General features: G+C 47.9%; 1 protein-coding gene across 2 annotated transcripts in view; it reads left to right on the forward strand.

Moving 5' to 3' along the window:
• Susd4 (sushi domain containing 4) overlaps nt 1–12,552 on the forward strand; it is a 131,357-nt gene that overhangs the window by 57,204 nt on the left and 61,601 nt on the right. For both annotated transcript variants that reach the window (XM_076548123.1, XM_006988600.4), the window contains exon 3: nt 10,172–10,384. In XM_076548123.1, the coding sequence (XP_076404238.1) occupies nt 10,172–10,384 (213 nt within the window). The remainder of the gene's footprint in view (nt 1–10,171; nt 10,385–12,552) is intronic.

Consider the following 12,552-nt stretch of genomic DNA (forward strand, 5'->3'; position numbering starts at 1 on the left):
TTGTGGCAATCCTTCAAGCATAGAATTATTTTTGTTTCTGCTTCATAACTGTAATTTTGCTACTGTTATGATCATAATGTAAATATCTGTGTTTTCTGATGGCCTTAGGTAACCCCTGTGAAAAGGTCGTTTGACCCCCCTAAAGGGGTTGCAAACCACTGGTCTAAGCATTTATATTCTGGGAGATTGTTACCTGTTCTTATCAAGAAGAGACTGGAAGGCTGTGGCACCTCTGATAGAGTGTTCATTAGCAAATAGGAGGTGAGATGTGGTCCCCAGTACCTCCTAAGTCAGGCTTAGTAGTGCACACCTATCATCCTAGCACTTGGGAGACAAGAGGGCCAGATGTTCAAGGTCATCCTACACTGCACAGGTGGTTGGAGGCCAGTCTGGACCACATGAGACCTTGTCTCCAAGTAGGAGGGAGAGGTATTGAGAAACGGAATGAACTCAAGAAACCATTTTCAATACAATATTAAAACTAGAAATTACCAAGTCACACATCCAAGGTCAAGAGCTTGCTAGACAGGCAAACTGCATTTTTCGCAGTAAGCATTTATTTAGGAAATAAAAAAAAAAAAGATGTATCTTTAACCATAGCAACTCATTCTCTAAAACTCTTATCACGTGTCATTCTACATCACTGATTCTACAGTTCATGTCAACTACAGAATGCCCCTGCCGTCCCCCACAGACAGAGCTCCTGACTGGCCTGTCGCCTGATACTCAGTGCACGGATGCCGGTGGATGCTGCTGTTTTGTGCTGGGATGGCACGGTCTGGCATGAGTCTGTGGCATTGCTGGCCGAGCTCTCACACAGCGGTATCAGGAGACTGCAGTGAAAATCGCATTATGAGTTAGCTTTGTGATCGGTTTTATTGGAACCGAAACTGAGTGAAAAGACTTAGGAATAATTGGGTAATCAAAGCGAATTAAATCAAGAGGGGGAAAATATCAGTTCTGGCATCAAACGGGGATGGCTCTGACACCCACATCTGTGGTCTTTATCCATTTTAATCAAGTCTAAATTATGCCATTAAGACTTATTTTTGCGATGTTTACACTTGCTCAGACACAGCAGACTTTCTATTCATCTCCGGGTATTTCTTGAAACATTAAAACCTCCCCACTGTTTCTGGGGAAATGTTACATAACTTGATTAGCATCCAGATATTCGGCACACGTGCTCACTTGTGGGGCATTACATGTAGTTTCTGAGAAATGCAATCCAGATGTTGAGCTTTCGACCCATGAAGATGAATCCTCCATCCCAATACTCGCTGCTGCCTTCAGGAAACCAGGTTTAAGTGTGTCTGGTTAATGACAGTCTACTAAAATAAATAGCCATATCATGCTCCCGGGTGGCAGAAATATTCCTATAGTAACGAGCCAGGATTTCTCCAGTTCCTTTGCTGTGTTTCCCAAGGGGTACTGCTCATTCAGGAAAAAAAAAACTGTTTAGACCAACAGATGGTGGCAGTCGCTGCCCCTCCCACCCCCTCTCACCCCCCAGTACTCTTTAAGTGTGTAACTGAGGGTATGCTGAATGATGGAGTGACCAACCCAGATTCACAGGCAGAAAAAACGAGTGTAGGGACCTTCCGTCTCCTTTGATGAAGCTTGAGTTTGTCACTGTGGTTTGGTCACTGTGTCACCATCCAGTGGGAACTGTCTCCAGCCCCTCTCTTCTTGTGCTCCAAGCTCCTGCTGCTTACACCCCAGGATCTTGGTGTTTGTATACTCGGTTTGGTTTGGGATTCTGTTTCCCTCATTGGTGGTGTCTTGTGCCCAAATCAGGGATTGTGGAGGCTGACTGCTCACCCTAGAGTGACCATTGGCCATCTTCTACAGGACCTGGCTACTGTCTCTACAAAAAAGGCCACGATGACTCTCTATGCATTGAATGCTGCTGGCCCTGGTGGCCCCTCCCAAGCTGTAAAGAACCTGAGTTTAGCTCCCTGGGAGGTCCGTGTGTCACCTTGAAAATTTCCATGGCTTAATACTTTGGCCAAGGGAAGGACTCTACTTGTACGTTTCTGTTGTTCAGAGCAACAGTCATGTTCACCAGAGCTAGTTAAGAGGAAGGGTAGGCTTGAGTATCTTGAGGTGAAGGCCCAATCTCCCCTGTACGAAGCTGTGAGTTCTTTTCTTAAGGAACTTGCTGAGTATTAACAACATGGCAGCTTGCACCGTGACCCTGTCTGCTGCCTCTCACTGCTTTATACGTATTTTCATCTCACTAAAAGTTCACAAGAGTGGGGAACTAGAGACTTTTCTTATGGCACTTCCTTTATATAGGAAGAAACTAAAGACACAGAGACGTTAAGAAACTTACCCAAGTTTACACAGCCACAAACCCAGCAGAGCCGGGATTCAAAGCATGTCTTCTCACTCTACAACCTTCACCCTTACGTACAAGCTACATCATTTCAAGTATGCCGTCGATATCCTGCCGGAGCTGCGGTATTGGAACCTTTCTGGCTGCCATCTCGGAAAGTGATATAGATGGCATCATAAGGAAGCGTACTTGTGCCGATGCATCAAAGAGCTACACAGAGCCCCCTTCAGTCCCCTGCAGGAGGACCTCTGTCCTCTCCTGTCCGCTTTTCTTTATTTCTGAGGAGTGCTGGTTGCAGCCAAGCCTGGAGTGAAGGTCTTTGTGATCCCTTCTAGGGAGGCTGAGGCAGGGGGATCACATATGCAAGGTCTGCCTGGGCTGCCAAGTGAGTTTAAGGCCAACCTGGGTCACTCAGTGGGATCTTGTCTCAGATGAAAAGTAACAATGAGCCTGGGGATGCATCGCAATGAAAGATCTCCTTGCCTCGTATGGATTGGCAGCATTGTATGGATAGACTCTCTACCCCCCCCCCCCAAAAAAAAAAACACAGAAGAAAAACAAACAAAACACAAATAGGAGAAAGCGAGAAACCACATCCAAACTCCTGCTTCCTGTGGTTTGTTGAATGACTGCCCTAAGGACCCACCTCTTCTCCAGCACCGTTTGTTGACAGAATAAATAAAATTACAAACAGATTATAATAACTTTTCCTTCTTTATGGCTCTCTGTTTTTTTTTAAATGCCTTTCTCCCTTCTTCCTATTTCTTTTTGAAAACAAAACTGAAATTTTGCCAAACATGGAAATTGTCCCAGAACGCAGGAGCCAAGAAGCACTTAATACTCTTATCATGGAAATGTGTTCCAAAGCCTCTTTATAAAGCAAGCCACATCTTCCCAGTCATTTTCCTTGTCCCTCTCTCTAACTGTGTGGGGTCTCCTGCCCTGTCTGTCAGGAGCTGCTCCTGGGGACTTCTCTTCCTGGTGAGGTCTCCTCAGGTCTCTGCAGTAGACTGACTTGGGCCCAGCTCCTTCCTGATGGAATGGATTCAGATTTGGGCATAGTTGATGCTAGGGAAGGCAGATGCCCAGATGTTAGAACCTGGCCTTGGCTCAGGACAGACCTCCTGGTCATGGAGTGTCTCTCTGGAGCCTGACTCGGGGGAAACCTCCAACACTGTACAGCCAGGAACTGTAATGGGCTGGCAGGGAGGGCTGGGCAGGGCTAACCTCGGGTGTCATCCATTGCAGGGTGGCTAGAAACTGGGCATGCCAGGTGCCCCTGTGTTAGCAGACCACCGCCCCTGTGCAGGAGCATTTGGATCTCTAAATATTGGCGTGAGAGACTCGGCTGCATGTGCTTTGTGGCTGTGGCCACATGATGTCTCTTCTGCGTTGTCTTGCTCTCTTCTTCCAATGTGGAGCCTGTGGTGTGGACACATACCAGCCCAGGTGGTTTCTGGACATTGATCTTATCCCGGATAAGACAGGATGTCAATACCTGTGCTCATTTAGAAAAATAAGTCCAGGTTGTTCTGAGGGTGTGGGAGTTTTGAGGTAGGGGAAACTGAGGGTGTGGTCTGAGGGGAGGAGTGGGCGGTGGCCCCCATGCATAGGTCCCAGGGCAGTGAGATTTCGTTCCAGTGCATGAATAAACTTGTAGAGCTTTAAACACCAAAAGGCCTTCGGAAGGTTTTACTCTGTTGGACACAGGGTACCCAACCTGGTGTCATTTTTTTTCTCAAAGCACAGAGACGGTGTGCTGTTGAGTTTGTTTATAAGCAGTTTTGTCTATGCATTGCTACTGATTAAAAGGCATTTGGTACTGGGGGAAAGCCAAGCTTTTGCCTACGGGAAGATGTGGAGGGAAGAGCCTGGGTACTCAGGAGACCCCTGCAAACCCACCACATGGTCCTCTTTGCTCTCTGGTTCTTGAAGGTAATATGCAGTTCAGTCTACGGGACGTCCTCCGTCTCATGTAGCCATCATCCAGGACAAGGCTCTGTTCTCCCCAAGGATATCTTCATCATCAGAAGTAGACTATGGACCCGTCCACCCCCTACCCCACCCCCGCACTGGCCAGGAGATGTTTGATGGCTCATTTGCTGGATTCTTAGATGTCTTAGGTGACAGGTCAGGTTCCCTGGTGTGTGATGAAGGGTCAACTTTGGGGAAATGGTGAGGAGTGTGTGGTACACATCCATCACATAGCCCAAGATTCTCGAACATTTAAGAGTTGATATAGTCACAAAGATTTGAGCCATTTGCAAACTAAAATTTGCTGAGAAGAAGCCAAGCAGAGATGACACTGTTAGTGTCTGGAGAACTGGACCGGACTGAGTCAGAGGCCTCGGGTTTGAGTTTGTGACTCCATTGATCCCTTAGCCTCACACCCCTTATCCACAGAGTCAGATCAGTGGACCTTGAAGGTGATTTGAAGGTTAACAGTAAGTGCTCTGGGTGGGAGCAAGGCTTGGGAATCGCTCTGACTTTTATTTAATACCTGCAGAGATATCTGTCTAAACGTTTACAGGGATGGCTCCTTCTCACTTGCCCAGTACCCTCTCACTAAAGAAATGCATACAAAATCAATTTTTGTGTCTATATCCTGTTTCTTCCCCTATAGACCCATAGAGCAGTTTACAAAGAAATGGAAACCCAGCCCCGGCTCTAAATTGATTTGGCTACATTTGATACACTCTTCCTTTCTAGAATATGACTTTTCAGCTGTAATAGCCCAAAAGATTGCTTTTCACACCTCTTTCGTTTTTATGATCCTTTTCAAAGACTTCTTATGTTGCTCACAGTAGAACTGGCAGCCAGGTTTCTGCAGTCTCAGAAGTAACCAAGGCAGAAGTGTCGAGACCTCATCATCAGACGGAAGGCCCGATGCATTTCTTTGTGTGGGAAGATAAGGAGCCCCCAGTCCTTGTTATGCAGGGGGATTTTGATTCAGAGAAAAGAAACCTAAGGAACCCTGGCTTCCACTGGGACCAGAGTCCAAATCACAGCTGTCTCTTTGACTTGAGCTGGGTTCACAAGAGGAAACACAGCACCGGAGATGCTGCTGCTGATACCCAGGAGGGAGGTGTAGGCTCAGAACAGCCAGTGCTGTGGGCATCAGAGGGGACTGCCAGGGAGGGCAGGGACCACAGGCTAAGGCTGTCCAGCTGGGTTGTCCAGACCCCAGAGTTCAGGCATTATCCCCATTTAGTGAGTCAACCGTATAGGTAAATCAAGGGTCTTGTGAGAAGTGGCCCCTGGTGGTTGGCATCCCTGTTATGCACAAGTTGGAAGTACCTGAGCGTTTTGAAAGCCTGTATGAGTCTGGGTTCTGCAGGAAAACAGAGCTAATAGAAAGCATTAATCTGTATGTTCATTCACCCACCTATCCATTTATCCATCCATTCATCTACCCACCCAGCAATCATCCATCCATGCATGCATCCACCCACCCGTCCATCACCTGTATCTCCTAGAGACCCGGGAGAATCAGTGGTTCAGTTCCAGTCAAAGTGCAAAACTGTGAGCCCCAGGAGAGCCAGGGCTGCAAGTCCTAAGCTGAGTCCTCCTGGTCCCAAAGCAGAAGACCAGTGTTCCAGCGTGAAGACTAGCAGCTCTGGAGAACAAACACTTTCCCATTCCTCTTTTTGCTCTACCCAGGCCTATAACACTGAAAGAGGCCACCCCACTCTGAGAGGGTACACCATTCTGCTTGGTCTCCAGAGTCTCAGGTTGACCCCACCCAGAAGAGTGACACAGCAATCCCTGTACCCAGGGACTAATATCTGGGTACCTGTCTCCCAGCCAAGGTCTCGCCTGAGTGTGTCCTGCATACGTACACTGTGCTCTAGATTGATTGTAGTAGGAACATCCAGGGGAGGCTGTTGATGAGGACTCTTTGAAATGGATCACTCCCCCTCCTCCTCCTCCAACTCCCCCCAAGAGCAAACATGTCAGAAACCATGCTGGGAACTCACTCTCCCCTCCAGGCTGTGACCACTTAGTTCCAAAGCATTAGCAGAATTTGATGGATGGGAAGGAAGTATGTTGGGGTTTTAAGAAAGCGGATTCTTGAGAGATTATTTGAGTGGGCCTGTACACGAGTTATTTTCCACACCTCCTAATACCTACATCAGCCCACTCCTTAATGGGTCTGCTATCAGACGGGGCTGATCATCATCATTAGGGAAGGACACTCCGAGAGGGCTCTGCAGAAAAATGGCCTGGGCTGGGAATTGATCCACCAAGGGATAATTTGAAACAAAGACTCTGAGATCTAGCAGGCCTAGAAAATTACTATCTTGCTCAATGGGATTAGTTGTCCAAATGAAGAATATTTTCTTCCTACACCATCCCGTCTTCTGATGGCTCTTTTCACCTCTCGTCTCTTCTGTGCCCGTGGCTGGATTCCCTGGCCAGCAACACTGCAGATCTTCAGCTCTGCACCAGGCTTAGGAACACGGCCATGTTAGCTGTGCTTAAAGGGAAGCATGGGGCTGCTGGGGGCTGCGCTTTACCGATGGGGAGTAAGAAAGGATCTGGCTCGGGAGGAACCTCTCATTCTCCTGCTGTAATTTTCATGAGCGCTCATCATTTTTTTATTAGCCCAGTGGTTTTCCTGATGGATTAGGTCATTTTGTCTGATGGGTCTTCAGCCCTCCCTTGACTAGTCTTGCCTCCTCTGAAGGAGAAAAGCTTTGTGGCCAAAGACAGGGTGTGGCCAGCTGGAGGAATGCCGAAGTCAGCAGTGGTGACATTTGGTGGCAGGGGTGACAGACTAAAAACCTTGTATTAGGGGAGCACAGATACCCCAGGTGAGGCACAGCACGTGTCTGCCCTGTCCCTCCATGGAAGAAGAGGCCTAGGACATTGGGGTTGCAGGTAACTAAGGTGCTGGACAAGGTGGCGCACACCTTTAATCCCAGCGCTCAGGAGGCAGAGGCAGGTGGATTTCTGTTGGGTTTGAGGTCAGCTTGGTCTATATAGTGAGTTACAGGCCAGCCAGAGCTACACAGTGAGACTATGTTCCCTGAAAAGAAAAAAAAATAATTAAAAGAAAGAAGATTAAGGATCAGAGTCTACAGGAAGGTGAGAAGGGAGTAGGCTGCGGGAAAGGATTTCACTCACACCTTTGTGACATGCATGAGTACCTCCTGGCCACTGGTGGTACTGCTTGGTGGTGGGGAGGGATGGTTATCTAATGGGTCTAGCAGAAGAGTTGGCACAAAGTTCTATCCATCCATTCATATAAGCACACACTACCCTTTACCTGTCTACCCCATTCATCCATCTACCCATCTATTCATATATTTAATACATCTATACACTTATCTATCAATCCATCTATCCACAGATCTACTCACCTCTCCATCTACTCAACCATCTACACATCCATCCATCTATACATCCATCCATCTATTCATCCATCCATCTATACATCCATCCATCTAAACATCCATCCATCTATCCATCCATCCATCCATCTATACATCCATCCATTTATTCATCTGTACATCCATTCACACATTTACCTACCCATCCATCTGTTGACCTATCCATCTACCTACTTATTCATGTATCCATCTACCCATTTGCCCCCCCCCCCCATCTAACCTTCCATCTGTCCATCCACTCAGCCGATCATCTTTCACTTTGTGCTTAGAGAAATGGTCACCACATACAACACACAGCGCTGGATGCTGAGGAGAGGAGGAAGAGTGAGTCTCCTGCTTAGGCTTTCACAGACCAGACAAGGATACGGATAAATAGTCTAGCAGTTTGGTTACAGTGAGGAAAACCTTGAGGGGTAAGCCTGGACTAACCCTGATGGGAAGAGAGGGTTCCTGTGTGTATATTCTGAGGAGGCTTGCATTCTGGGAAATGTCCTTCCCTCATTCAAGGGTGTGGCATGATCTCCCTTCTGTTTTGGTGGACAGTAAGTATCCCCAGCACCTGGGTTCAGGTCTCCTCCATGCCCATATCTGTGTAGCCACAGCTTCCTGGAATACCCCCTCAGACATCCTCAGCTGGAATATACCCTCAGACATCCTCAGCTGGAATATCCCCTCAGATATCCTCAGCTGGAATATCCCCTCAGACATCCTCAGCTGGAATACCCCCTCAGACATCCTCAGCTGGAATGTCCCCCTCAGACATCCTCAGCTGGAATATCCCCTCAGACATCCTCAGCTAGAATATCCCCCTCAGACATCCTCAGCTAGAATATCCCCCTCAGACATCCTCAGCTGCAGATTTCTGTTCTCTGCTGTATTTCTTTGTTGTGTGAAGATTCTTAGATCTCTGCCATTTAAAAAAATATTTTAGTGAAGGCAGCCTCTTACTGTGTGTCCCAGGCTGACCTGGAACTCCCTGTGTGACTCGGGCTGCTCTCCAGCTCACAGCAATCCCTGCTTAGCCTCTAGAGTGCTGGGATTACAGGCTCGAGCCACTGTGAGGCTTCACCTTAACATTTTAATACAACAATAGAAAAACTCGGCCTTAACCCTCTTTCCAGGGTAGCTACTTCCCTGTGTTCTGTTCACACTGGGCCTCGTGAGAGGGAAGTCCACACTTACTGCCACTATTCCCTCTTTAATCGTCAGCAGACAAGTTTCATCTTGTCCCTCACAATGTCCAGGTAGCGATGGCAGTGTCCTCTGTCTTTAGCTGTGGATGCTCTTCACCTGTACCATGATGCTCATCTTCCTTTCTGGCTGGTGTGCCCACTCTCCTAAGGACTCAGCTGGAGGCCTTCCAGAGGCTGCCCCACCCCTGGGGTAGTACACTCCTCATGCCCTTCTGTGGCTCCCACTGACACACATGTACCCCAGTCTGCTACAGTTAGATGGAGACTGACTCCATCAGAATGACCTTTTCAAAGGACCCACCATGGGAATGTGTGTCCTTCCAGGCCGGAGGAAGTCAGCACTCCCTTTACCTGGGAAGCACCTGTTGACCTAAAGAGACTTCCCTAAACGTACAAACTCTAAAGCAATCATGTGACAACCTTCCAGTACCCCTTCTTCCGGACAGGACAATCGGTACCTGCATAGTATCTTGTTGCTTTGACATAGAATCACACAAGTGTAGAATCACACTTGCTCATACTTGAGGAGTAGAAATGTGGATGCTGCACCCACGGCTGCCTTCCTTCTTAGCAGTCTCCTCTCTCCACCATGTCTCATCATCTCTGCATGGAGGGAGCTCTGACAGTGAGTTTTGGATTTGCTGACACTGCTGTGCCTCCCATGCTGAGGGGCTTTGAGCATGGTGACCTTGAAGGCCAGTGGGGAGCCTCACACAGCACACAGGGTGAGGGGTGTCACTGACAGCTGAGAACCTTTAGCAATACAGGGTACTAAAGAGAAATGGATACCTCATGTGTCCAGCATTCAGGCAGTAGCTGGAAGCAGGTGAGTTTCCAGGAGCCCCCGGGGCTGTGCTGGGAATCTGAATCTGAGAAGTGGTACCAGCGGGCTGTACTGGGAATTGAAAGTGGGCACACCAACCCCATCTCCATGGAGTTGTGCAGATTGGTTCCCAATACCTGCTCTGTGAGGATTTGTGTGTTGGCTTTCCTTACTTTATAGGAAAAGCAGTAGATGTCTGTTCAGCGCTTGGACATTTCATGCCTCCCCATGGAGGGCACATTTGGAACATTATGCAGGCGGAGAAGTTAGCACCTTCCTCACCCTTGGCCTCTCCTAACCAATAGAATGCAAGCTAACATGTTTAGACTCTTAGTTTCATTGGTAAGTTTGGAGTGGCCCGAGGCGCAAGAATACAGTTCCTGGAGAAGTATTCAAGGCATTTTCTCTGTGTGTGTCAATGTAGGGTTCGATGACCTCAACGTGTGCGCTGACCCAGGCGTTCCAGAGAATGGCTTCAGGACCCCAAGTGGAGGAGTTTTCTTCGAAAGTTCTGTAACCCGGTATCACTGCCAAGATGGATTCAAGCTGAAGGGCTCTACAAAGAGACTGTGTGTGAAACATATTAACGGGACCCTAGGCTGGGTCCCAAGTGACAGACCCGTCTGCATCCAAGAAGGTAAAGGGCCTGCCCCTCTGTGGGAGCCAGGGATGTGACTCTCAGGGAGGAGGGCCATGGGTACTCCAGAGGCATCGGTCCCAGGGCTGGTCTAGTCTACAAGATGAGTTTGAATAGTCCTCTTTCCCTGTCAATTACCATCCAATTTATCACCATTTTGGCCTGGGCAAGAGGACACTCAGATGACATAGGCACTTTGCTATCAGGCTGCAGTTCAGCACTCACTCCCCTGTTATGGGGAAGAATATGGTTAATATTTTTGTGCAGTTGGTGATATAAAAGGTGGGATGTGACTCGGAATCAAATCAACTACTACTTTTTTTTTTTTTTTTTTTGATTTTCGAGACAGGGTTTCTCTGTGTAGTTTTGGTGCCTGTCCTGGATCTTGCTCTGTAGACCAGGGTGGCCTCGAACTCACAGAGATCCGCCTGGCTCTGCCTCCCGAGTGCTGGGATTAAGGGGTGCGTCACTGCCACCCGGCCAAATCAACTACTACTTTTAAGCCCAGTGTTTGGTGTGACTCATTCAAGGAGAGAGTGGGAGAGAGTGGATTGACCCCCATAGCCGGCCCTTCCTAGCAGTGACCCCTGGATCTCTTGCTGATGCAGAACACTCACTGACTTCTGGCAGCTAGCCCAAATCCGCTGGCTGCAACAATCTCATAGGCTTTTTCTGTTTCGTTTTGCTTTGTTTTATTTTTGCTTGGTAGACAATGTTTAGGGTTATGAAAAATGAATTGTTTAATTAATTGGAGTGCTAAGAGATTGATTATGAGTCTCACAGGATCAGCGAGGCTGAAGTTGGAATAGGCATGGATCAGAAATTAACTCAAACCTCTAACCTCCAGGAGGCGCGGGCCCTAGTGTGTTTCTGCTCTGCTAATGTTGGAGCTCATTAGAGTCGGCTTCTGTTTCTCTTCATTATTGAGGTTATTTGGGGAGGAAGATTTTATGATAAGATATAAAGGAGCACTGTGATTTAATAATGTGTACTTCCTTGCTGAAACTTTAAAAAAAAAATGCATGTGTGGATGTGGGTCTGTGGGTGAGTACATGCATGTGAGAGCCAGTGCCTGGGGAGGCTGGAGGTCTTGGATCCCCTGGAGTGGGAGTTACACACCAGCACACCAGCATGGTGCAGGGAACTGAACTCAGGGCCTCTGCCTGAGCAGTGCTTGCTCTTACCCACTGAGCCATCCCCCAGCCCCGCTTTATGAAACTTTTAAACTGATTTAATCTGACAAGCACTTTTTATTATGCTTTTTCATATGGAAATTGCAAAGGGTGAGCAAGAATGGTGTCTTGCCCTTAAAGTACTCACTAATAAATTCACTATGCCCTCATGCATGGATCCCATGTGAGCTGTGCTCTCTGAAAAATTCGACTGAACTGGAAGTTGATTTGGTTCATGTCTATATACCCTGCCAAGGCCTGTGGCCTGAGATGCCCCGTACCCAGGAGCATGAACTGACATAGTAAAGGAGAACACAGGCCCCAAATATTGCCCAGAAATGAAGGCCTTCTCTTGTTTCATCTTCTTGGGCAAAACAAAAGCAATTTAGCAACTTTAAAATGAGCACCAGCCCTGTGTGCTGTGGAGATAATTCCAGGTGTTGAGCAGTCTCCTTGGATGGGGCCTTCTTGTGTGCCAAGACCCACGGAGAAGGCACAGTCTAAAGTGGTGGTACAGTGTCCGGACTCTGCACACTCATTGCAACCGGACCGTGACTCCCTAAAGGACGGTCCAGATCTGCATTCTGGTCACGGTGATGAGTGGTAAGCAATGTCTGGGAATGCTTGGAAGAACAGACTGCCAGCTTAGGCAAAGCGGGGTGGTTATTTGAACTTGGTGGTGGCACTACTTACCTTTGGGACGCTTGTGTGCAAAGATGGCTGTTGTGCCTCGATGGTGGAAAATGTCATTGTTGATGCCTTTGGTGTTCTTTATTTAGTTTTTGGTTCCGGGGATTGAACCCAGGACCTCAGGCATGCTAGGTTAGTTCTCTACCACTGTGTTATCTCCCTGGCTCTTTATTCTGCACGGCTCATAGAGAAGGTGGCGGGTGGGGTCTACGCCATGGAGATTGTTTTATTTCCTGCTTTGTAAATGACCCTAGCTGAGTGCTTCACATTTATGCTGGGTGGTTAGTAAGAGCTGTTGAATTAATT

This window comes from Peromyscus maniculatus, chromosome 11 (assembly GCF_049852395.1).
Source record: "Peromyscus maniculatus bairdii isolate BWxNUB_F1_BW_parent chromosome 11, HU_Pman_BW_mat_3.1, whole genome shotgun sequence".
Classification (NCBI taxonomy): domain Eukaryota; kingdom Metazoa; phylum Chordata; class Mammalia; order Rodentia; family Cricetidae; genus Peromyscus; species Peromyscus maniculatus.